The sequence below is a fragment of the Ictidomys tridecemlineatus genome, chromosome 2 (assembly GCF_052094955.1).
Source record: "Ictidomys tridecemlineatus isolate mIctTri1 chromosome 2, mIctTri1.hap1, whole genome shotgun sequence".
Lineage (NCBI taxonomy): Eukaryota > Metazoa > Chordata > Mammalia > Rodentia > Sciuridae > Ictidomys > Ictidomys tridecemlineatus.
In genome coordinates, this window is record NC_135478.1 from 76,547,366 (window position 1) to 76,570,950 (window position 23,585).

A 23,585-nucleotide genomic window follows, 5' to 3' on the forward strand; every position below is an offset into this window, starting at 1 on the left:
CCCCAGGGCCTTTGCACATACTGCACCCTTGGCCTGGGAGCTCCTCATCCACCTTGGTACCCCTGCCTCCCCTTATCCCGCTGCTGTCTGTTCCGGTTCCTTTCCAGGGAGGCTGCTCCTGACCACAGTTGCAGAAATAGCTGCCCCTGCCCCTGCCCTCGTCCAAGCTGTCCTGTTTCACCCTCTTCTCCCCTGATGGCAGTTGGCAGTGTTGGGTGTCCTCCCTGTGGGCTGGTTGACTTGTTCCCCTCTGTCCCCCCTTACAGCAGCCCCCGAGGCAGGGCCTGGTATCTTGTCCCCTCATTCTCCAGTGTTCATGCCGGAGATGGTGCAGAGCACGTGCCCAGGAAATATCCGTCACGGGGACCCAGGGACAAGGCCACAGGCCTCAGCATATCCCAGTCTGTCCTGGCCTCCTGTCCTCCGTCCACCCCCCCACCCTGTGCCATGGCCAGGTTGCCCTGCAGCCAGGGGTGGCACTTACTGAGCACCTACTGCACGCTGGGCCCAGGCGCTGAGGACGCTGGAAAGGCCTGGTTCTGTCCCGAGAGGCTCCGTCTCAAGACACCGAGGCCACGAGAGGCCAGCCAGGTGCTCGGGCCTCAGGTGGGGAGCCCAGGGCTGCGGGGCATGCCGGGGGGCTGCCTGGCTCCCTCCTGGGGCTCCTGAGGGCTTCCTGGAGGTGGTGCCAAGTGGGAGGCAGGCCACCCCAGCGTGTCCCTCTGAAGGCCAGGCCTGCGCTGTGACGGGGCCAGGCCTCTCCAGCCACATGAAAGGCTCCGGCTATTTTTGCTCAGAGGGCAGGTCGGTGGCCTTGGGCGCTGTGTAATTAGAGGTGGCCCTGGGCCCTCGGGGGCGGGACGGGGCTGTGGTGGGCCGGGCGGCCGCAGGCTCAGCTCGGGAGGGTCCTGGCAGGGTCCCAGGCCGGGGTGGGCGCTCCCAGCCAGGCTGCCTGGCAGGCTTGGGCTGCTCCTCGCTGCCCAGTGGGGACAGGGTGGGGTCCCACAGTGGCTCCTGGGCTGGGCAGAGGGCCTGGCGCTGTCCTCGGCCTCGGAAATGACAGGTTGTAGGACAGCGGTCCAGCCCGCTCCGGGCCACAGGCCGCCACGCCCCTGGGAGCCACGGTGGTGCGGACCCCGGGAGTGACCAGGCTGGGCCCCCACGTGCCCCAGAACCAGGAACACGGACCGTGAGACTCATGGGACTCCTGGGAGGCCCGAGGCACGGCTGGAACGAGCCCTCTGTGTTCGCTGGGCAAAGCCACGTGGAAGTCACAGGGCCATTCACTGTCCTCAAGCTTTAACGGAGCCCCCATTGCATGGTGCTCCCCGCTGGGGTTGGGAGAGCGCGCAAAGCCGGCCAGACTCCTGAAGAACCGTCCGCGGACCTGGCTCAGGGACTGGAGCAGGACAGTGATCTTTAGGAGCTGCCCTGAAGGTGTGGCCTTCCATGCACCGCAGGCCCTTTGCATCTGCCGTCTTTCTGCTGGAAACTCTCCTGCATCTTTGTGTTCCTAAATACCTCCTCTTCACCAAGGGCAGCTGGACTGTCACTGCCTTCTGGAGGCCCCCCGTGAGGCCTGAGTTCACACCAACCGCTTGGCCAGGGCTCCCCGGCTCTGAGCTGCCCTCCCGACTCGGAGCCCAGTGTGCAATGAGAGATTCACCTGTTTGTTATGTGCTTGTCACAGGTCCGCCACCTGTTCTGTGAGCTCCCGGCTGGTCACTGACTCCCAGGGCCTGACTGTAGGCTGGGTGCAGAGCAAGGGCTCAGGAAATATTTGTAGAATGAATGAGATTTAGAGTGTTTCTGGGTTGGAGCCTGAGGGCTGACCGGCTGGGGGCGAGTGTCCAGCCTGACCCCACATTCAGCTGCCACCCAGAGACGGGCAGGGACGAGGGTCGGCAGTTTGTGCAGCTGCCCACAGTTGGTGCTTGAGGCGGGTGGGGACATGGGGCTCCTTTCGACAGGGTTGCCGTTCTGTCCCCGAATTGTTGGGGGCGGGGTGTGCAATCTAACAGGAAGCATTTGTGTGTGCGTGTCTTTGTGTGCGTGTATGTATGTGGGTGAGCATGACCGTGTGAGCCATGTATGTGCAGACACGTGTATGGGTGCATGCGTCTGTGAGCACGTGTGTAAGTGCATGTGTGTGTGTGTGTGAGTACATCTGCGTGTGCATGTGTTGCTGGGTCTGATGGCCTTCTAACCAGGCAGAGGGAGGCAGGACAGGGCCTCTACTTGCGTCTGGGAGCCAGCGTACCCACCAGTGAGTGGCCTGTCCATAGGTGAACGGTCCCCAGGGGCCGCCCTTCCAGGGTCTCCATTAGCTCAGATCTGCTTCTCACAGGGAGGTCATCTGGGACAATGTCCCCAAGCACTTGGTCGGGCCTCTGTCCTCCTGCGCAGCCCTTCTGTTTTGTGAAACAATTCACGCCGGGCGCGATGTCATCCCAACACCTCAGGAGGCTGAGGCGGGAGGATTGTGTTCAAAGCCAGCCTCTGCCACATAGTGAGGCCCCAAGCAGCTCAGCAAGACGGCGTCTCAAAATAAAATACAAAAAGAAAGAAAAAAGAGAGAGAGAGAGAGAAAGCATTTCACGCAGGAAGGTTCTCCTGTGATCAGCAGGTGGGGGTCTGGGTGCCAGGGGCCCCCAGGGCTGGATTGTGTCTGATCCTCTGGACCCTGGGGCGCAGGGCCTGGCGCTCTGTGGTGGTGTGCTGAGCGGGGCGGGCGAGTGCGTGAATGGATGGCTGCCTGCAGGGGCTACGAGCTCAGGTCGGCGGATGTCCTGGTCCAGGGCCTTGGTGACCATTTGAACTCACGGGGCCTCTCGCTGCCCTCAGTGAAGCGGGTCCAGAACTCCTGCTCACTACCCTCATTTGGGGTGTTGTGAGGTCACAGTTTCTAGAAGATCAGGGTCAGAGGAAGCTCAGGGGCCCCCCTCCCAAGCCCTATGAGGGGGAAACTGAGGCCTGGGGAGAGGACGGGCCAGCCCTGAGCAGGTGGTGGGCCTGGCTCGCGCGTGGGGGCCTGGACGGGCCATCGGGGCCTCCCCCCCAGTCACAGCTGGGATCCGGGAGGGGGTCTGCTGACTCCTGCCCTGGGCCCTGGGAGCTGGGGACAGTGGGACCCGCTCTCAGTTGGGGGGCAGTGCTGCCTGTCCATCCGTCTGTCTGTCTGTCCGTCCGTCGGGGAAGGCGCCGCGGGCCTCCCTGGGCCCGGGCGGGGTGGGCGGTGTGTGGCCCGCGGCGGCCCCGCCCCTCCCTGTCCCCACCCCAACCTCCTAATGAAACCAAGCTGCCCGCGGCCAGCCGGAGGCGGAGGCGACGCGGCGGCAGAGCGCAGCGCCAGGCCGCGGGACGGTGAGCGCGGGGCGGGCGTCCTGCGGGTCCTGGGCGGCGGGTCCCGTCAGCGGCCGGGCCGTCGGGTGGTGGCCGGGCGCCTGTCCCGCGGGGTCGCATCTGGGCTCTGAGGTCGCGCGGGCGCCTGGCGGGTCGCAGGGATGGCCAGGGGACGGGGCCTGGGGTGTCCCGGGGGTGGCGACCAGGATCGGGGCAGTGCAGGTGGTGGGGACAGTCCTGCGGGGGCCCAGCACGGGTGCGGTGGCCCGATGGCCTGGCCGGGAGCCCTGGGGACGCCTCTGAGCGTCTGGGTTGTGTCTGGGCTGTGTCTGGGCTGCGTGGCGGGGTCCCCGCTGCTGTGCGTCCCCAGGAACTCCTTTCCCTTCTGCCAGGTCCCCTCTGCCGGATCCAGGTCCTTGTCCTCGGCTGGCCCCGGGCAGAAGGGACTCAGTGCTTTAGCCCGACCCTCCCCCTCCAGGGCCACTAATTGAAGCCAGGTTTCCCAAGGCCGCCCCTCCCCCTGGGCCACCGGAGTTTGGATGGGGGTGGGGTGGCAACGGCCCCTGGCCTCAAGCCTCGGGGTCCCCAGGCCCAGGGCTGAGTCTGCAGCATCCACACATCCGTGGCCACGCGTGGATCCCCTCGTTGTTTTAAAACAGCTAAGTCTGGGTGAGAGGGTCCCCAAGTGGAGGACCTGGACAGTCTTGTGGCACCCGCTTGCTGACACCTACTGCGTGACAGGCACTGCTAGGTCTTTTGCAGGGGGTGGCCCTTATCCCCACTGCACACCGGTGGAAACTGCAGCCCAGAGAGGTGATCTGCCTGGCCCCAGGTCACACAGCTGGGCAGTGCCTCCTAGGTCTTCTGAGCTGCCTCTCTGTTCAGGGCTGTCCAGGTCTTGGCCCTGACTTGCTGCGCCAGCCTGGGCCCAGGTTTCCTCTTAGCTGAAAGGAGAGGCGTTGGGCCTGACCCCAGCTCCTAACGGCCTGAGATTCTGAGTCCACAACAAACAGGACCCACAAGGGTAGGCCCAGGTTCCCAGGAGATGAGGGGCAGCTGGGGGGCAGAGGGGTCATTTCAAAGCCAGTTCTTCCATTCCACAGACCAGAAATCAAGGCCCAGAGAGGGCAGGGGACCCACCCAGGGTCACACAGCCATCTCCTGCTGAGCTGCTGGCTCCACACTTTGCTGTCCCCTTTATTAGAGAGCTGGGAGAAGTTGAGGTGGACACTGAGAGCCGGGGTCCCCAGCCTTTGAGAGCCAGGGATAGTTTTGTGGCCTCCCTCCTTGTCCTCTGCGCCTAGCTCCAAGGCCCCGGGGGTGGGGTGGGGGGGAGCCAGCCTTTCCTCTGTCTGGCTGCTGCCTGTGTGCGCATGTGTGTGCGGTGAATGTGCGTCTGTGTCTTTGGTTCTGCATTCCTCTGTGGCCACAGCTGAGGAAATCTCACTTAATGGTGTTAAAAACAAAAGTTGGGTCTTTTCCTGCGTGGCAGAGATCCTGAGCAAATGCCCACATCAGGAGAGGACATTCCTGTGTAGGCAGGAGAAGGGGAAGTGCCGGCTGCTCCTGGAGCACTCTACTCCTGAATTCCACCTTTCCTGGGTGAGCAGACATCCAGGGCCAGGTGCTGTAAGAGTGTTCTCTCACCCTCCTGACAGCTCTGTGAGGCTCCACCCATTTACAGATGGGGAGAGCGAGGCCAGAGGCTGGACACCATGGAGCCAGATGGCCACCCCTGACCAGCAGGTTTCCTAACTGATGTCCTCGGCCTCAGTTAGGGGCTGCCTGGGGATTTCCTGGGTGCTCAGCCACCCGTGGTCACAGCACCCTCTGCAGCGAGAAGCTTGGCACCTTTAAAAGTCTCTCCTTTTAAAGGGGCTTGAGGGAGGTGGGAGGGACGAAGGGGGCTGATAGGACGAAGACCCCCGAGCTCAGGGGTCTGGAGGGACCTCCGTTGGCCAGCGAGGGGGGCTCCTGGTGACCTGCTGAGCAGCTCCACTCCTCAGCCAGGTTGGGAAGTGACACTTCCCAGGTAGGTTCCTGGGGCAGAGCAGGTGTGCGGGCTGTGGGGGCTCCAGGGTGGGACAGAGGAGGGTCCAAATCCCAGCCCCAACACTGTGTGACCCTGGGTGGGTCTCTGTGTCCTGGGGCAAGTCATTGTTCTGCTGGAAGCCAGTGAAGTGGCTCCTGTAGGGTGGACTTGGGACCACCAGCTGTTTTACAGGGGCCCTGAGGTTGGGTCGTGTTAGGTTAGAGTTTTTGCGGGAGGCCCCCTCCATCCCCGGCACTGCAGGAAAAAAAAAGAGAGAGTGGTTTTGCTTTTTTTAATAACTGGAATTATTAGCATTAGCATTATTTATTGCATTATTATTTATGCCATCTGAGCTGGTTTGACCAGATTTATGTCAGGGCCCTGGCCTGGGTATCCTTGCGTCCTCCAGCTGTGGATTCCACCAACCGCAGGTGGAAAATATTAAAACAAAACAAAAAAACCCCAACAAACACCGACACAGCGATTTAAAACAACCCCGTCTCTGCAGATGGCGTTCCCAGGGGCTCAGGGATCACCGTCATGGGGGATTCTAAAGGGTGTGGGAGGAGGTGGGCGGGCCCCGTGGAAGCACTGTGTCCCCTTACGGAAGGGACTTGGGTGCACTACGTGGTTTTGGTGTCTGTGGGGACAGCAGTCCTGGGACTAAGCCCCCGGGGACACTGGGGGACTGTGGCATAAACCGAAAGGACTTGGGTCACCTGTGACCCAGCCTCCTCCCTACCTCATCTCCTAAATTCCGCAGTCCCCTAGGGGCAGGCAGGGTCCCTTGCTTTTCACAATGGCTGATCTGGACATGTGACCTGCAGCCAGGCTGCCCCCCCACCAACCCTGGGAGCTTGCTGTGGGGGCTCAGGTCCACCCTCACCCTCTCTGGGCCTCTTTTTCCTAAGAGAGGCCCTCAGCTGGGATCCCAGCCTTCTAACCCCAGGGCTCCCGGGACCTGCGCTGCCCACTGGTGGGAAGGCCTGGGGTTTGCCTGAAGCCAGGCCCGCTCACAGGGCTGGGAGTCTCTAGGAAGCAGCTCGGCATGAGGAATGCATTAATCAGTCGGGCTGTCTGGCCGAGGGGTCTGGGGGTTCAGCGGGAGCAGCAGTGGGAGGGAGGCCCGCTCATCTGGTTCCCATCTAGTGGTGGCCGTGGGGCGGGCGGGCGGGCGGGGCTCCAGCTTTGTCTCAGGCCCCGGGGGTCCCCCAGGGCCCTGCAGCCCTGCTGGAGCCTCTGGTGTGGGGCAGTGGGTGACCCAGCGTCCAGCCTCCTCAGAGCTCAGAGACCCAGAGGCTTCCAAACAGAACCTTCTAGAGGAGGAGGAGGAGCTGAGCCGGAGGGTGAGGAAGACTCTGGCTGAGCTGCCAGCATGAGGCTGCAGAGCCACCCTGCCCAGGGATGAGCCCCAGGGCACCCAGGTCCTGGGGGGGCCGAGGGGGCCCTGGGCAGGGGTGTCCCTCGGCCCACCCTATCACTTCTCCTGCAAGCCTGGATCCAAACCCCAGCTTTTTTGAACAAATCAGATCCCTCTGGGCCTCAGTTTCCTCACCTGGGAAATGGGGATGACTATAAGTACCTCCCCCTCTAGGACTCAGCAGGATCCCCTGAGAAGTTCCCTGGAAGTAACTTAGCAATAAGCACCTGGCACCTAGACAGCCAGGGAAGTGCAAGTTACTAATTCACCCACGTCGTTTGGTTGCCTTTATTGAGCACTTACTGTATACCAGACATGGTGCTAACCCTGAGGATGCTGTGGTCAAGAGGACTCAGCCCTGCCCCCAGAAGGGCGTATCCCTCATGTGATCAGCCAGGTCCCTGGTGCAGTGGGGTGCAGGCCCCGGGGAGGAAGGTGACTTGCCTGGAGTCGCGCCCTGACCCCTTTCCTTCCTCCTTCCCCTGCAGGTCCCAAGGCCAACATGGCCTCCTCAGTGGCCCCCAGCCTCCTCCTGTGTCTGCTGCTGCTCCTGAGGCCGGTGCCCGCGGTGGCCCACTCGGTGTCCCTGACGGCCGCCTTCCTGGAGGACGTGGCGGGCAGCGGGGAGGCCGAGGGCTCGTCAGCCTCCTCCCCGAGCCTCCCTCCGCCCCAGGCCCCAGCCCCCAGCGCCACGTCTGCTGCGGGAGCCCGGCCCACAGCCCGCGGGGCCCGGCCGCCTCCCGCCAGCCTCCTGGAGGGGATCGCGGACTTCTTCCGGCAGCACGCCATGCTGCTGGCCGTGGTGGGCTCGCTGACCTTCCTGCTGCTCTTCATCGTCTGCGCCGCGCTCATCACCCGCCAGAAGCACCAGGCCACCGCCTACTACCCCTCGTCCTTCCCCAGGAAGAAGTACGTGGACCAGAGCGACCGCGCCGGCGGCCCCCGGGGCTTCAGCGAGCTCCCGGACAGGGCCCCCGACGGCCGGCCCGAGGACGCCCTGGACTCCTCCCAGCAGCTGCGGGCCGACATCCTGGCGGCCACCCAGAACCTCAAGTCCCCCGCCAGGGCGGCCCCGGGCAGCGGGGAGGGGCCCGGGCCGGGGGACAGCGAGCCCAGGTCGGAGGCCGGCAGCCTGCAGGTGGCCGCGGTGGCCCAGGAGGTCCCTGCAGAGAGGCCCGAGGCCCCCGCGGAGCCGCGCCCCGCCCAGGCCCAGGGGACCCTGGCCGCCAGCGAGGGCCCAGGGCAGCCCGAGGGGCCCTTCTCCGCCGCCCGGGAGGCCCCGGGGCCAGCAGGTCCCCCCGAAGGTCCCTGCGCCTGCAGCAGCGTCTCCCCCAGCGACTGAGTCTCCGCGGTGGCTGGCCCTGGCCTCGGTCCGAGGTCATTTCTGTGGGCATCCAAGGCCATCAGTCCCGGCGCTCCCCAGTGCCCCTTCCTGGCCACCCCCAGTGCCGACCTGCACGCCCTGCCCTGCGCGGGGGCGGGGTGCCGACCCCCAGTCCCCCAGGAGCCTCACCAGGTCCCAGGTGCCACCCCGGCTCCACCCCAAAGCATAGCTCCTGGGGGACACGGAGGACGTCTGTGTCCCGTTAGGAGCCAGGAGAACACAGCCCAGAGTTCAGCGCCTTGGGTCAGGACCAGGTCCCAGGTCCCAGGTCCCAGGTCCCCTGTCCCCTACGGGGAGCCACTGCCGCTTTCCCCCCAGGGTAGCAAAGAAGAGGCCGAGGAGAAGCTTCCGGAGAGGCTGATGGGACAGGAGGCGCGGGGGCTGGGAAAGGGGTACCCACTGCCACTGAGCGGCAGAGGGGCCTGTTCTGGCACCTCCTCAGCCCTGAGCATTTTTAGCGTCCCTGTGGTGGCCCAGGTGGCCCTGAGAACCAGGCAACTCCTGGGAGGGAGCCCTGCGTCCATCAGGACAGCGCCTTAAGTGACCGTTTCCCAAACAGGGTTCCCTGGGGTGCTCCTTGGAAACGAGAGTTCAAGGTCAGACGCGTTGAGGAAACTGCCCCCGTCCCCCAGCCCCACCTGAGGGTCCCCAGGGTGAGCCCCACAGCACACGGCTCCTATGGGATTATTAACCTGGGTTTGGGGTTGGCCTTGACCTTGGCTTGGTCCCCACTTTTTTAAATAGCTACAGTGTCAAATCCTGTGCCACCCACCCTGGAAAGACTGTAATGTCCCCAAAGGTCCCCTGCCGCCCCATTTCTAGTTGGTCCATGGTTGAGGACACAGGGTATGGGGACTTAGGTCCTCTGAAGAGTTGCCACGCAGCCTCAGCTGGGGGATTTCCCCTGTGGCGCTGATGGTCTCTGGTCCCCGAGCCCCCCTGCCAGACCCCCAGGGTGGCCTGGAAACTGGGGACCGCGTCCTGGTCCCGACGCCCAGCCCGGAGCAGGACCCGCAGCCCTGCTCCCCGTGGCCTGGCAGCCTGTCCCTCAGCTCCCCCAGGGCCCTGCCCGGAGCCGGCTCTGTCCTGCCCGGGGCCCTGGGTCCCCTCCGGCGTCCCTGGCTCCGGCCTTTGCCTGGGGCCCCGGGTGCGAGGTGACGCACACCAGCTAATAAACCCTGATTCTGGCCTGAGTTGTGCTGGCTTTTTGGGGACCCGGTGACTCTGCCAGGCAGGGGCTGCTCACGAGCTGCAGGGAGTCGGGTGGGGACACGGCGGCAGGCCCCCGGGGCTGGAGGCAGGTTGGGGTGGGAAAGAGGGAGAATGGGGTCCATGGGTGGGGGGACTCACGTCCCCTGAAGCGGAGCCGGGGCTGGGCGCACCCAGGTACTGTGCCTTGCTCTGTCATGGGGACAGTCACCCACCATTTCCCCAGGAGCAGGGAGCAGTCCCGGGAGCCTCGTGCCCTGCAGGGGTTGAGCCCTGGAGCAGGTCTGGGGTCAGGGCCACCCTGGCCACGCCCTCTGCAGGCCCCTGGGCTGGACGCAGCTTGGCCCTGCAGCCAGCCTTGGCCTCTGTGTCCTTACCACAGGCTCCTTCTGCCCTGGGATGGCAAGGTCCTTGGGGACTTGTGCCCCTGCCAGCTGGAATCCAGATGTGGCAGGTCCCCAGGGGGGCGGGTCAGAGAGGCTGAACCCTGTGCCCCTACCCCCTACCCCCCCTCCCCGAAGCCAGCAGGAGCGGCCTGGTTTGGGTTCTGTCACACACAGTGGCTTCTGTCTGCTCAGTGGGGACAGCTGTCCCTCTCACCCAGCCTAGCCTCAGGCGAGGACAGGGGCCAACCGCCTATGTGCGACCCAAGTACCTGTGTGCTGTGTGGCTCTGGCCAAGTGGCTCAGCGTCTCTGAACCTCGGGGGCTCCCTCCTTGTCCCTGCGCTCCTGTGGCGGGAGGGCATCGGCTTCCTGGTGACAGACAGAAGCCAATGTTGGAGTCCTGTCCCCCCATCTCTGGGCTTTTCTGGCCACTGTCCCTCCTGTCCTCTGACCCCTCACCAACGCCCCTTCCACCGTAGCTTTTGGTCTAGATGTCCCCTCCTCCGGACTTCCTTCCCTGACAGTCCCCAGCTGTCTTCCCCGTCCCTGGACTCTGGTGACAGCGGTCACCGTGACCAGGCTCTGTCGTGGGTCAGGCTCCGCTGCTGCTCAGTGCCCCTCTCACATCTGCAGGGTCACCCACGGGAGGCCTTTCTGGGTCCACATCTCGGGGGGCACGAGCCCCCAGGGGGCTGGGAAGGGTGACCCGGCTGGTGGGTGTGGGCTGGGCTGACCAGGGGCAGAGGGGGCTTGAGGGTAGGGGAGGTGGTGCCCCTGCTCCGGGGCCAGAGTCTGCCAGGGCTTGCCAAACCGCCCCTAGTCTGGAACTGGGCGAAGTCCACTGGGAGAGGGGCCTGGGATCTGTCCCCCGTGCCTCCCTGGCACTCACCACAGAGCCCACCCACAGCCACGCCCAAGGGCTAAGGCTCCCCATGCTCCTGCAGAGACCCAAGCAACACCATTATCCTCATTTATGGTGAGGAAACAGGCTCAGAGGGGTTCAGTGACTTGCCTGAGGTCACACAGCCCAGCAGAGATGGGATTTGAACCCAGGGCTGAGCCTACTGCCTCATCTTAGACCATGTCTGTGGAGGGGGTGGGGTCTGCAGTGTCCACTACATCCCATGGCCTGTCTCCCCTCCCTCAGGGTGACCACTGTGCCTCGGTGGGATCCTGGTTCTCGTTCATACAGGTTTGGAGTCATCGAATCGTCCCCAGCTGGGCTTAATTAACCCCTGGGCTCTGAGGTGGCCCAGGAGAAAGGAGCTCTTTCATCGACTGTTCACCAAGCACACATTTAATGAGCACCTACTATGTGCCAGATGTGGAGGATGCATTGCAAGAAGACCCAAGGCTGTGTGCTGGGGCAGGGGATGACAGAGAGTCCAAGAATCGTCCAGAGGCCACCTCGTGGTGGGTGACAGGAATAAATGCCATTTATAGATTGCCGGTGCTCGACTGCACTGCTTCAGCCAGAGGCGCCCCACACGCCGCGACAGGCACAGTCCCCAGCGTATGAGCTGGTGATCTGGGGACGTGGCTCGGTTGGCAGAGCACTTGCCTCCCATGCACAAGGCCCTGGGCTCAACCCCAGCACCCCCGAACAAAGAACCCAGGCCCCAAACCGTCACCGCGAGATGACCAACACACCGTCGCCTCCAGCGTTTCTTGGGAACCCTCCTCACTCTTCCTACCCGACAGCCTCCCTCCTCCAGCCTCCCTCCTCTAACCTCCCTCTGCCAGCCTCCCTCCTCCAACCTCCCTCCCAAGCCCCCGCAATCTTTTCTTTTTTAAATATTTATTTTTTGTAGTTGTACACTATAACTTTTATTTATTTTTATGTGGTGCTGAGGATCAAACCCAGGAGTGCTTAACCACTGAGCCCTTTTAAAATATCTTATTTTAAAAAATATTCTATTTAGAGACAGGGTCTTACTGAGTTGCTTAGGGCCTCACTAAGTTGCTGAGGCTGGCTTTGAACTCACGATCTTCCTGCCTCAGCCTTCTGAGCTGCTGGGATTATAGGGGTGTGCCACTGTGCCTTGATTTACTTCTATTCTTTGGGTTTTTAGATAAATGGAGGCAGATATCACGTACATGTTTTTTTTTCTGGCTTCTCTCACTCCACATACATATTTTGGTATTTATTTTTATTATCATATGCATCAGTATCTCACTCCCTTTTCATTGCTGAGTACTATTCCACTGTGTGATTACTATGATTTTGTTCACCTTAATGGACATTTGGGTGGCTCCCACTTTGGGGCTATTGAAAACAAACCTGCTATTAACTATTGGCATTGTTTTGTTTCTTCCTCAAATAGTCCTTTTTTTTTTTTTTTCTTTAAAAGGGGCTGGGGATGAGTCGGGCATGGTGGCACACACCTGTCATCCCAGCTACTTGGGAGGCTGAGGCAGGAGGATTGCATCTTCAAAGCCAGCCTCGGCAACAGCAAGGCCCTAAGCAACTCAGTGAGACCCTGTCTCTAAGTAAACCATAACAAAATGGCTGGGATGTGGCTCAGTGGTTAAGGGCCCTGGGTTCAATCCCTGGTTAAAAAATGAATAAGTAAAAGTGCTGGGGATGGAACCCGGGGTCTCACACACGCCAGCTCAGCTGTCCCTGAGCTACGTCCTTGGCCCCCGACGACCTTGTTAATGAGATGGTTGGTATTCAGCCCATTTTATGGGAGAGGGAGATGGGGATTCAGAGAGGTAAAGGAATCTGTCCAGGCCACTGAGCCTCACGGGGCTCCTCTGCAGGTGCTGCCTAGCGGGAGACCCTGAGCAGACCCGTGTTAGCTCATGCTGGGCGTCTGGGGCAGCCGGGAGCCGGGCCACGCGGAGCCAGGCAGGGGGGTCCCTGGTGGGCCATCTTGGTCTGCCCCTGGCTCTGTCTGGCTTAGGGGTGAGGCTGGGGCCTCCTGGTGGGGCAGGGATTTTCGGGAGGGTTTTCGGGAGCCCCCTGCTGCTCAGAAATAGCAGGGAGGATTGGCGCCGTCTCCGGGTGGCGGGGTGAGGGGCCGTCACAGCTGCCCCCTGCCCAGGGCCCAGGTTTCATGGTGGCAGCTGCAGGGTCCAAAATAGGCTGCTGTAACCCTCCAGGGCGGGGACGGCCACCCGCACAGGAGCCAGTTGGAGGGCAGGGCTTGGGGGCGGCCACTTGTGCTTTCTCTTAGGATTGGAGGAGCCGGGGCCCGCAGGGGAGGACAGAGTGGGGACAGAAGAAGGAAAGAGGAAACTATGGAGAAGCTTCAGGGTCAGGAGACCTGTGAGTCTCAGAACTCTGGAGTGTTTCCTGGGGTCAGAGCAGAGCGCCTGGGACACAGAGGTGACATCTGAACAGTGCCCACAGCCAGGAGACCCCCCAGGGGTGGGGGACCCCCCCAGAGAGGCGAGACAGCCTTGTGCACTCTCCAGATGGTGACCAGGGTCCTCGGATCTGGACACCCCTCCGCAGGGGGCTTAGTGACTGATGGGGTCAGAGGTCGGGGTCAGGGGTCAGGTCACGTCTCAGCTGCTCCTGGGTTCCCCTGGGCTGTGGTGACCGGAGCTGCGTGGCTGGGGACGGGGTCGGGGAGCCCAGAGGCCAGGGCTGCTCTGGGCAGCAGGGAGGGGCTGGCCTGATCTCCGGGGGACCCTGATGTGCCCGTCCACCTGACTTCGCAGCAGGGCCCTGGGTGGGAACACCCTCCAGGCACGGTGGCGGGAGAGCGTCTGCCTCGGGGCCCAGGGACCGGGTTCAAATCCCCAAGTTGGAATCCCCGTGTAGGCTGTGTGGCCTCAGGCAGCTTCTGCCCCTCTCAGAGCCTCAGCGCCTCACCTCGGACACCACGCAGGTCCGGCCGGGGGACCGTGCTCCAGGAGCCCCGTGGCTTATCTTTGAAGAGCTGCTGCTGAGGGTTTGCTGTCAGGGATTCGCTGCTCCTCCAGACCCTGCTGGTCAGATCCTAGTCAGAACCGGGCACCCAGTAAGTGCTCAATAAATGCTGAGAAGGGAGCCCAAAGCTCCCTGCAAGGCTGGGCCCTTCGATGAGAGGGGAGGGGAAATGTGACCCTAGGGACGTGTGACACCCGTCTGCACCTGCCCAGGTGAGCTTATGACACGAGAGTCTCCAGGGAACCCCCTCAGCCCTACGAGTCTCTCCTCAGTGTCTGACTGTCACCATGAGGGGGTTACCGCTTCTTGAGCACCACTGTGTACCAGGCACAGCACTAAGTGGTTTCTTTACATGGGTTCCTCGAAAAGCCCGGGGGGAGGAACTGATATGACCCCCTGCTTCAAGGAGAGACTTAGAGAAGCTCAGAGAGGCCAAATGACTTGTCCCAGGTCACACAGCCAGAAGGTATCTGAGCTGAGCTTTGACCTCCTGGGCTGTTGGACTCTGTGGCCAGTGCCCCGCACTGGCTGCGCCCCCTCCCCCCCCCAGCAAACGAACACACGCAGAGTGCACGGGGTAAGGGACCCAAGGCCAGAGCATCCGGACTTCCCCAGGGCCCCACGGCTCAGCTGGGGACAGCCGGTGTCTCACAGCTGCTGGTGCAGCGTCTGTCCCCGGAGGTCTGCAGGAGGAAGGGAGCAGAGAGGCCCTGACCACAGCCAGCTGCCGGCCGGGCCCTTCCTGTCTGCCTACTCACTCGGCCTGTGCGTGCCCGCAGCCCCCCGGGGGGGGGAACACCCGTGGCGGCTCCTAGGGTCCCAGCCCTGCCCAGCCACCTGCAGGAGGGAGGCCTGCGGTGGCCGTCCAGGGCTGGACTCCCGTTGCCCTTTCTCTTGAGCTCCTGTGGGGAGATGCTGGGCTCCGGGTCTGGAGTCCCGCAGCTGGGATTCTCCAGGGACATGGAGGTGGGCCCCTGGGCAGTCTCTGGCCCTGCGCTGGGAGCCCCGGGAGGTCTGGCTTGGTCTTGGCCTCTTCCCTGCTGGGCCACCTGGGGCAGGCTGCTTGCCCTTTCCCAGCCTCAGCTTGCATCTCTGACAAAATCCTTTGGCTCCCTTTCTCCATTATCCAACAGTCCTACCTTCCCAGGAAGTCCTTTTGTCTGTCTGACCTAGGTCAAGCACAGTGGACCACAGGGCCAGTTCCCCACAGCTTGGGCAGACGCTGTCAGAGTTGGTTGGAAACACTCTGGAGTCCTTCCTGAGAGACCCTCCCAACAGCAGGCTGCCTCCAGCCTGATTCTTCACACTGTCAGGCCTGGGTAGACTTTAGAGGGTACTAAGGTGGCCTCTGCCAATGTCATTGTCCTTGGTTTTTTTTTTTTTTTTTTTGTACTGGGGATTGAACTCAGGGGCACTGACCCCTGAGCCCCGTCCCCAGCCCTACTTTGCATTTTATTTAGAGACAGGGTCTCACTGAGTTGCTCGGTGCCTCGCCATTGCTGAGGCTGGCTTTGAACTCCATCCTCCTGCCTCAACCTCCCGAGTCTCTGGGGTGACAGGTGTGGGCCACCATGCCTGGCTGTCCTTGCTTTGTTTTGAATTTCTTTCTGTGGTTCGGATGGACAGATGCCTTTATTTATTTTTACCCCGCACTGAGGACTGACCCAGTGCCTCGAGCATGCGGGGCCAGTGCTCTGCCTCTGCGCCCAGCGCAGCTCCTGTCCCTGCTTTTTGATCCAGATTTTTTTTTTTCCTTCCTGGAAGGAGCCCATAGCAATACCTGTGTGTGGGCGCCAAAGTGGACGGAGAAGGATGTTGCTGTCAGGATTATTTAGAATAAGAGGAGCACAGGAAACCGCTCTGTGCTTGGTGTGGGGTGTTAAAGGAACAGTGGGCCCACAGGAAGCTCAGGGCTTTAACCCTTGAATCAGGAGATTCAGAGAGAATTTGTTTGTGGTTAAGGGTCTGGAAGGGAAATACACTGATAGTTCACAATTTTCTCCTCCTCCCTCCTCCTCCTCCTCCTCCTCCTCCACCCTTCTCTTTCTCCTTCTCTTTCCAGGGCTTGAACTCAGGGACGCTTAACCCCTGAGCCCCATCCCCAGCCCTATTTTGTATTTTACTTACAGCAGGGTCTCACTGAGCTGCTTAGGGCCTCGCTAAGTTGCTGAGGCTGGCTTTGAACTTGGGATCCTCCTGCCTCGGACTCCCACACAATTCACTTTTCACATTAATGATCTCATGTAAAAAATTGCTTTAAGCCAGGTGCGGTAGTGGCCGGTCATCCCAGCGGCTCGGGAGGCTGAGGCAGGAGGATCGAGAGTTCAAAGCCAGCCTCAGCAACTTAGTGAGGACCTCAGCCAGTCAGCTACACTGTCTCCAAACAAAATATTAAAAGAGGCTGGGGATGCGGCTCAGTGGTAAAGCAACCCGGGGTTCAATCCCCAGCACCCCCAAAAGAAAAATCGCGAAGTTGATTCCATCAGTTTCATGTGGCCAGCGAGGAACCGGTGATGGCTCAGCACGTTGTTGCTGAACACAGCGAACCAAGGGAGGCCAGGCGACTAGCCCAAGGTGACAGGCAGGGCTGGGGTGTGGGGAGGAGGTCTCAGGTGCTAGGTGTGGGGCAGCCCCGCCTCCTTGTGGGCGGGGCCTGTCTTACCGAGGGGCGGAGCCGCAAGCTCCACCCTGCAGCCTTGGAGCACTCAGGAGGTGTTAGCACGTGGCCTTTGGGGGTCCCCAGCAGGGGGCCAGTTGGGGTCCCTCGGGGTCAGGTGCAGCAGCCAGGGCAGGGTGTGCTCACCGAGGAGGCCGCAGGCGGCAGAGCACAGGTCCCTCTGCCCTCGCCTGGTGGCACCCCTCGGAGTCCTGCCCGGGGCGTGGCCAGGTCTCGGGGGGGGGGGGGGGGGGGGGGGGGGGGGACTCACTCGGCCCGGCGGAGGTGGGGCACGGTGGTCACCCTGAGCGCGCTCTGCCATCCTCGCGTGTCTTCCGGCGGCGCTGCGCGCGGGCTGCTGGCGACACGGGGCCTTTGGAGCGTGAATCCCGTGAGCCCGTCTGGGGTGGCGAGTCCTACAGCGGCAGCGCCCTCCGCTCGGACTGGGCCCTCACGCGCACGTGGAATGGAAGCAGAGCGTCTCCCCGGGGAGGGCGGGAGGCTACCCGGGCGGGGACAGACAGGGCCCAGGAGCAAGGTTTGCAGACCACGGGTCTAGTCCTGTCACTTAAGGTGTCCAGTTCCTAATGAAACAGAGGCGTCCAGGAAGGTGGTCGCCCAGAAGGGCTGCAGCCAGGTCGCCCGACTCTTCACCCAAAGAGAACCGCAGGTGGCTTCACCGCCTCCGTGCGCCTCACCTGGTGTATGTGGGACTCGGTGGACAATTGCCAGAGGCCTGACTCGATAAGGAGAGTTGGCCGTGGTGGGATGGTGCAGGTGGTGGTGATGGCGATGGTTATGATGGTGGGGGAGGCGACAGCAATGAAGGAGGTGTTAGTAGTGGAAAAGTGATGGAGGTAATGGTGATGATGGCGATGGAGGGGATGATGGTGGAGATGGAGGTGACAGTGGTGGTGGAGATGACAGTGGTGGTTGTAGGGATCGTGGTGGTGGTGGTGAAGGTGCCAATGATGGTGGTGGTGGAGGTGACAGTAGTAGAGGTAGGTGATGGTGATGGAGAGGACAACCCTGCACTGTGGTGATGTTGGAGGTGACAGTGGAAGAGGTGACAACCCTGCACTATAGTGCACTATGGTGATGATAGAGGTGACAGTAGAGGAAGTGACAACCCTGCACTATAATGCACTGTGGTGATGGTGGAGGTGATAATGGTGGAGGAGGTGATGGTGGTGAAGGTGACAGTGGAGGAGGTGGCAGTAGAGGAAGTGATATGATGGAGGTGACGGTGGTGGAGGAGACATTGGAGGAGGTGATGGTGGCAGAGGTGATGTGGTGGAGGTGATGTGGAAGAGGTGATGGTGGCAGAGGTGGTCGTGGTGGTCGTGGAAAGTGAAGGTCATGGAGGTCTTCCTGGTGGCGCTGGCTCATCAGCATCCTTGATCCTGATGTTAATGAGAATATTTCCAAGGTTTTGTCCAGGGCAGGATGTTTGCTGGGGTTTTCTGGTAAAGGTCCTTCATCAAGTTAAGGAAACCTCTTTCTGTTCTGAGATCGCCAGGACTGTGTCACCTATGGGCACTGGAGTTTCCCCACTGCTTTCCAGGATCCACTAGAACGGAACCGCTCAGGCCGCAGCATGGACCCTCCCCTGCCGGCAGCTCCCTCCCTCCCTGAGATGCCGGCGGCCTGGAGCTGGGCAGAGCAGGCTGCGTGGCATCAAGTAAAGCCACCTCCCTTTCTGTGCTGGGTCAGCACTTTTGCGGGCTGTCTTCTGCTGCTGTTTCCGGTCCTAATCCCAGGGGGACACGGCTTCCCCCAGTTGTTCCAGACAGAGCCAGAGACATTCTGAGGTTGGGTTACAATGCTGGTGGCGGATAGTCAGGAGGGGACCTTGAAGCCTCACAGTCCTCCAGGACGCAGGGAGGGTGGAGGGCGCAGTGGGCCGTGGGGGAGGGGTTTTCTGAGGGGTTGGCTTGGGCAGAGGGGAGAAGGGCTGGCTGTAGGCAGCCTCGGCACAGATGAATCATGGTCTGGCTTCAGGGTCTGTGGCTGGCCACAGTGGGAGGTCCCAAGCCTGTGGAATCTTTTTGTTTGAGCTGGAAGGCAGAGGGCTCCAGCTCCCAGGCTCCTGGGGTCCAAGTGCCTCTTCTGCAGACAACTGCAAGTGACAGGGAGAGTGAGTGGCCCAGGGGCTGTGAAGGGGTCTCTTGCCTCTGTGCTGCCAAGGGCCCTGAGAGCCTATGGCAAGCAGGACCCCCTCCAGAGGGCGGCTCCTCTGTTTTTATCATGCTTCAGAGACACCTGGTGTCGATGGCTCAGATGTGCTCTCCCAGAGAGAGCTATATCCAGAGTGACGTGCATGTGAAGTAAACGCCTAGTGACTGGTGTGTCACCTTGGCTGAGTTGACTCTGAAACCTGTCTGGGAGATGACATTAGGTGAGACCCAGTTGGAGGGGGCAGCCTTGTGAAGCTCTGGGGAAGAGGGTTCTAGAGAGTGTGAAAAGCAAGTGCAAAGGCCCTGAGGTAGGAATGAGCTGGGTGATTCTCAGGGACAGCAGGGAGGCTGGTGGGACAGGTATGGGCCTAGTGAGCCCAGAGGTGGGCAGAGCCTGGATTAGGTCAGACCTTGGAGGCCAGAGAGACAGATTGGGATGGAGATGGAAGCTGTTGCTCAGTGTAAGAGGCCAACCCTGCTCCTGACTTCTCCCTTTGCCCTGTGGCCAGGGCTTGTCCTGTGGAGGGGTGAGCATTTAGTAAGCACCTACTGTGTGCCTGGTTGCCCTGGGCACTTTCTCCATGGGATCTCATTTGAATCCGACAAGAAAACTCTGGGGTTTTCCAACAAGAGGACAAATGAGAGGCCCGTGGCTGCCCGTGTCCCTCAGAGCAGCCTCCCTGCGCCACGCTCTCCCTTGAGCTCAGTGCTGGACGGCGCAGGCCCTTGTTTTAGCTCCCTTGAGAGCAGAGTGGGAAAGGTCGAAGGAGACGTGGATGCGGCGGCTGCCCAAGCGGCTCTGCTAGGAAGCTGGGCCACGCCGTCCAAGTGGATGCGCACCCTCTGGGTGGGGACTGTCCCCAGGGGCCTGCTGCTGTGGGAAAGTGAGCAAGATTCTGGGGCCGAAGGGCCAAGGGCACAGTGGGAGGCGCCCCCGTAAAGCCCTCTGGCCCGAGACAGCGCGCCCCGGGATGCCTGGGATGCCGGGAGCTGCTCCGTGGACAGCGTTGCCCTGGCTCCTCTGCTGGACGCTGCGAATCTGTGGGAAAAGGGCGAGAAGATAAGGTCCTGAACCCAAGGGGGTGTGCTTTACAGATGGCGAGGGACGAGGTGCCTGCAGGGAGGGGAGTCATTTTTCCAGCTCCTCATCTGGTCGGCTGAGACCTTCGTCAGGCTGTAGTGCCACTCCCCCTGCTGTTTTAGCCCCTTCCACAGACGGGGTGCCAGCATACTCTCCAGGGGACGCCCTGCCTGCTGACCATCTCAGGGGTGGCCTCCTGGGGAAGTCCATCTGTGACGGTCATGATGATCATGACAGTGATGGTGATGATGGTGATGGTGATGACGGTGGTGGAGGTGGTGATGGTGATGGTGGTGATGGTGGTGGAGATGGTGGTGATGGTGATGGTGGTGATGGTGATGGTGGTGATGATGGTGGAGATGGTGATGATGGTGGAGATGGTGGTGATGGTGATGGTGGTGATGATGGTGGTAATGATGGTGGTGGTGGTAGTGGTGGTGATGATGGTAACTGGATCACGTTCGGCTGCCATGGTAAAATCCCAGACCGTGTGGCTTACACGATAGAGATTTACTTTCTCACAGTTTTGGAAGTTGGAAGTTCAAGGTCAAGGTTCCTGCAGGCTCTGTTTCTGATGAGGCTCTTTCCTGGGTGTCGCTGGCTGCATGGTCCCACTTGGCCTCCTATGAGTGTGTCTGAGAGGCGCTGCCGTCCTGTTGGATCTGGGTCACTCTTACCTCATCTCACCTTCCTCACCTCTCACAGACCCTGTCTCTAAATCCGGCTGCATTGTGGGTTACGGAGCTGACGCGTGGATTTTGGGGGAACACAGTGTGTGACAGTGACCGATGACAATAATGACAGCTGCAACATGTTGACGATGACTGTGGCAATGATGGCGGTGACACTGACGGTGATGATGATCAAGGTGGTGACAGCTGATGTGTGTCCTGTGCTCCCTTCCCGGGGTGATCAGCGAATCCTCACAGCAACCCTGTGACTGGGCAGCGGGTATTCCCCTGAGTTTTCAGAGGTGGTAGCCGGGACTCAGGAGGTCCGTATCTGCCTAAGTGCCTGCATGGACAGATGGCGGCAGGGCAGGGACCAGAATTGGAGCCCCAGGTCTGCTTCCCAAGTTGTTTCCCAACGTCCTGTGGTCCTACTTGAAGGGACCTGTGACCTGGGGCTGGAGAGCGGGTTGTGTTTGGGCAAAGGCGGGTCCAGCCCAGTGTCCCCAGAGGGCTTCCTTAGACCACTGGCTGGAGACGCTCAGGCAGGAGGGAAGGTGAGGTGCCAGACCTGCTTTGCACCCTGGCCCCAGGGCGGTGGGCTACTCTCCCTTGGGGGCCTTTTGGGGTCCTTCTGGAGTTGGGTTTTGCTGAAATGTGACCAGAGTCTTCATTTCCAAAGAGAGCTGGTGGTGGCCGTGGTGGTGATAGCCTGGGTCTGGGGCCTGACTGCACCCTGTGGATACTTGCTTGTCACGCTCTGAGTGATAGAAGTCACCTTAGAGTGTCTCCTGCATGGGGGCAGCAGGCAAGGTTTTGTGTGACTTTGGAGACCTTACTGTGAACACTGGTTCCATGCTAACGACACCCACGGTTGGAAACCTCGTGGTGATAGTATTTAAAAATAGTAATAAAGATGATGGGACACAGTGGAGGTCACTGTCACTACTAGTCACCATCTGTACTGGCAGGACTCCTTCCAGGACTCACAGTAATAGTGAGGACAGCAGGGATGACAGGGACATACCCAGTCCAGGGCGTGGGCTCTGGATCTGCAGCCTTGGGCTAGAACCCATCCCCACCACTTCCTGACTGTGTGACCTTGATCTTGGACACAGTGCTCAGCACTTGAGTTTCTTGGGATACTTGTAGCCTCTAGGGTTTCCGCAAAGAGGAAATGAGTGGTCTATATAAAGCACCCAGCAGGCCTGCAGTGCCACCCATGATAATGGCAGCCGCCATAGGACAATGAACTCTTTTGATGGGCAAGTGCTGTATCCGCATTATCTCATCTAATAGTGGACTCCACCAGGCTGGGAGTGACTTCTGTCAGTCCTACTGGGCACCGGGAGGCTGTCTCTGGTTCAAGGTCACAGTGGCAGCTGGCCTCTGGTCCAGTACTCCACACTCACTGCCAAGCTGTTGCCTCTCTGTGGAAATGGTCGTCTGGTAGGGGAGGATGGATTTCAAGAGGTTGGCTAATGTCACCTCGGAGGGTGAGAAAGCAAGCACAGGCCACCCAGAGCCCTGGTGGGGGATGTGCTCCACAGCCTTCTCCTGGGTGGGGTTAGAGCCCCTTTGCAGGGTCCCCTAACTCCACCAAGACACAGCCAGGGGTCTTCTCTCCTGTCGTGAGGATGGACACAGCATCTGAGCTTTTGCTTCAAGTTCAGGGGCCTAAAAGGTCAACAAGTGGTGCCTTGTTTGCTTGGATTTTTAACCCACCATAGAGACAGGTGGCTTTCACAGGACAAGGGATTGAACTCAGGGGCACTCAGCCACTGAGCCCCATCCCAGCCCTATTTTATATTTTATTTAGAGACAGGGTCTCCCCTGAGTTGCTTAGGGCCTAAGTTGCTGAGGCGGCTTTGAACTTGCAAGATCCTGCCTCACTCAGGCTCCGGAGCTGCTGGGATGGCAGGCGTGTGCCACCGTGCCTGGCTAAAACTGTACATTTTGATGTGGTTACAAGAGACCCAAATCCAGGAATAACCATTAGGAGAGTCTAGAGGAGAGAGGAAGGGGTCTGGCTGTGGTGCTGTATTTTGAAGCAGGTGGGAGGTAGATTGAGAGCTTTTGCCAGTGGCCCTCACCCATCACCTCCCTGCTGTGTGCCTGAGCAAGTCATCTGGCCTCTCTGAGCCCGTTTTCCTACCGCCCCCCGTGAGCCTGGGGGATGCCAGGGCCCAGGCCCACCTCCAGAGCATAGTAGTCAGGCTCCTGGATGACTGAATCGCAGCCAGGGTGGGGCGAGGGCTGTGGTGCAGGCAGCGAGCACAGGGCTCACTGTGTCGATGAGCAGAAGAGTCCCCCAGCTGCCCTGGTGTCCGGCCAGGAGGGAGTGGGCAGAAGCTTGGCCTTTGGGCCACTTAGCCCCAATCCAGCTGCTTGAGAGAGTTGGTTGACCTCTCTTTTTCATTAGTGCATTATAGTAACAGTGGGGTTCTTTTGGACACACCCGTGTGCATGGAATATAATTTGCTGTTTCAGTCCTCTGTACTTCAACTTTCCCCCAATTGGCCACTTGAGACAGTGTCCTTGTTTGAAGGAATGTCCACCTTCAGAGGGTTAAAGAGCATTATTGCAGGGGGGTGCGTGCCTATGATCTCAACTTGAAGCCAGGTGTGGTGGCGAGGTGCCTGTAATCCCAGTGAGTCAGGAGGCTGAGGCAAGAGAATGGAAAGTTTGAGGTCAACATGGACACACAGTGAGACCAGTCTCAAAAAGGGCTGGAGATGCAGCTCAGAGGTAGAGCACTCCTGGGTTCAGTCCCCTGTGCATACGAATCCCAGCTTGAGCTCAAGAAAGGCACAGGATGCCCTCGTGTGGCTCAAAATAGACTTGTCTGGGAAAAGGGCCCTTTAGTGATACCAGTTAAAGGGATCACCCATTTCTTTGAGGAGCACCGCCATGTTGTAGGGACTGGGCTGCTTCTGATGTGCAGATGCAGTTCTGATTTTTTGGAGATGTTACATGGAACACAGATGTCTCATTTTAAAACTCCTTATATGGGCTGGGTGCAGTGGTGTAGGCCTGTCATCCCAGCAGCTCAGGAGGCTGAGGCAGGAGGATTCCGAGTTCAATGCCAGACTTAGCAACGGTGAGGTGCTAAACAACTCAGTGAGACCCTGTTTCTAAAGAAAATACAAAATAGGGCTGGGATGTGGCTCTATCTCCTGGACCAAAAAAAGAAAAGAAAACAATCACGAAGAGGTGGGGAGCTGTGGCCTTACCACATGTCACAGAGGGGTGAGGCTGGCCAGCGAGGGCCTGAGTCACACAGCAGAGCAGCCGCAGGGCTCCACTGGGGTTCTGATGGGAGGGTCTTGCGGGCCTGGGCCTGGGCTCTTT

The 23,585-nt window shown here is 60.5% G+C and overlaps 1 protein-coding gene across 2 annotated transcripts; it reads left to right on the forward strand.

The window, feature by feature from the left end:
* The first annotated feature begins 3,251 nt into the window (after positions 1–3,251).
* Positions 3,252–9,371, forward strand: Tmem119 (transmembrane protein 119). 2 transcript variants are annotated; one of them, XM_078038970.1, is made up of 2 exons: positions 3,252–3,363; positions 7,283–9,371. In XM_078038970.1, exons 1-2 carry the CDS (start codon positions 3,288–3,290, stop codon positions 8,134–8,136), a joined length of 930 nt encoding a protein of 309 aa, XP_077895096.1. In that variant the 5' UTR covers positions 3,252–3,287; the 3' UTR covers positions 8,137–9,371. The 2 variants fall into 2 exon arrangements, with proteins under 2 accessions (XP_077895096.1, XP_077895097.1); XM_078038971.1 differs by lacking the exon at positions 3,252–3,363 and adding an exon at positions 4,925–4,944.
* Positions 9,372–23,585: the final 14,214 nt, after the last annotated feature.

What these genes read in the sequence shown, in the direction of transcription:
- Tmem119 (XM_078038970.1), top strand. Translation starts at nt 3,288, where the DNA reads ATGAAACCAAGCTGCCCGCGGCCAGCCGGAGGCGGAGGCGACGCGGCG. An exon ending in CAGCGCCAGGCCGCGGGACG is followed by an intron (nt 3,364 to 7,282) that starts GTGAGCGCGGGG and finishes CTTCCCCTGCAG; the next exon opens with GTCCCAAGGCCAACATGGCC.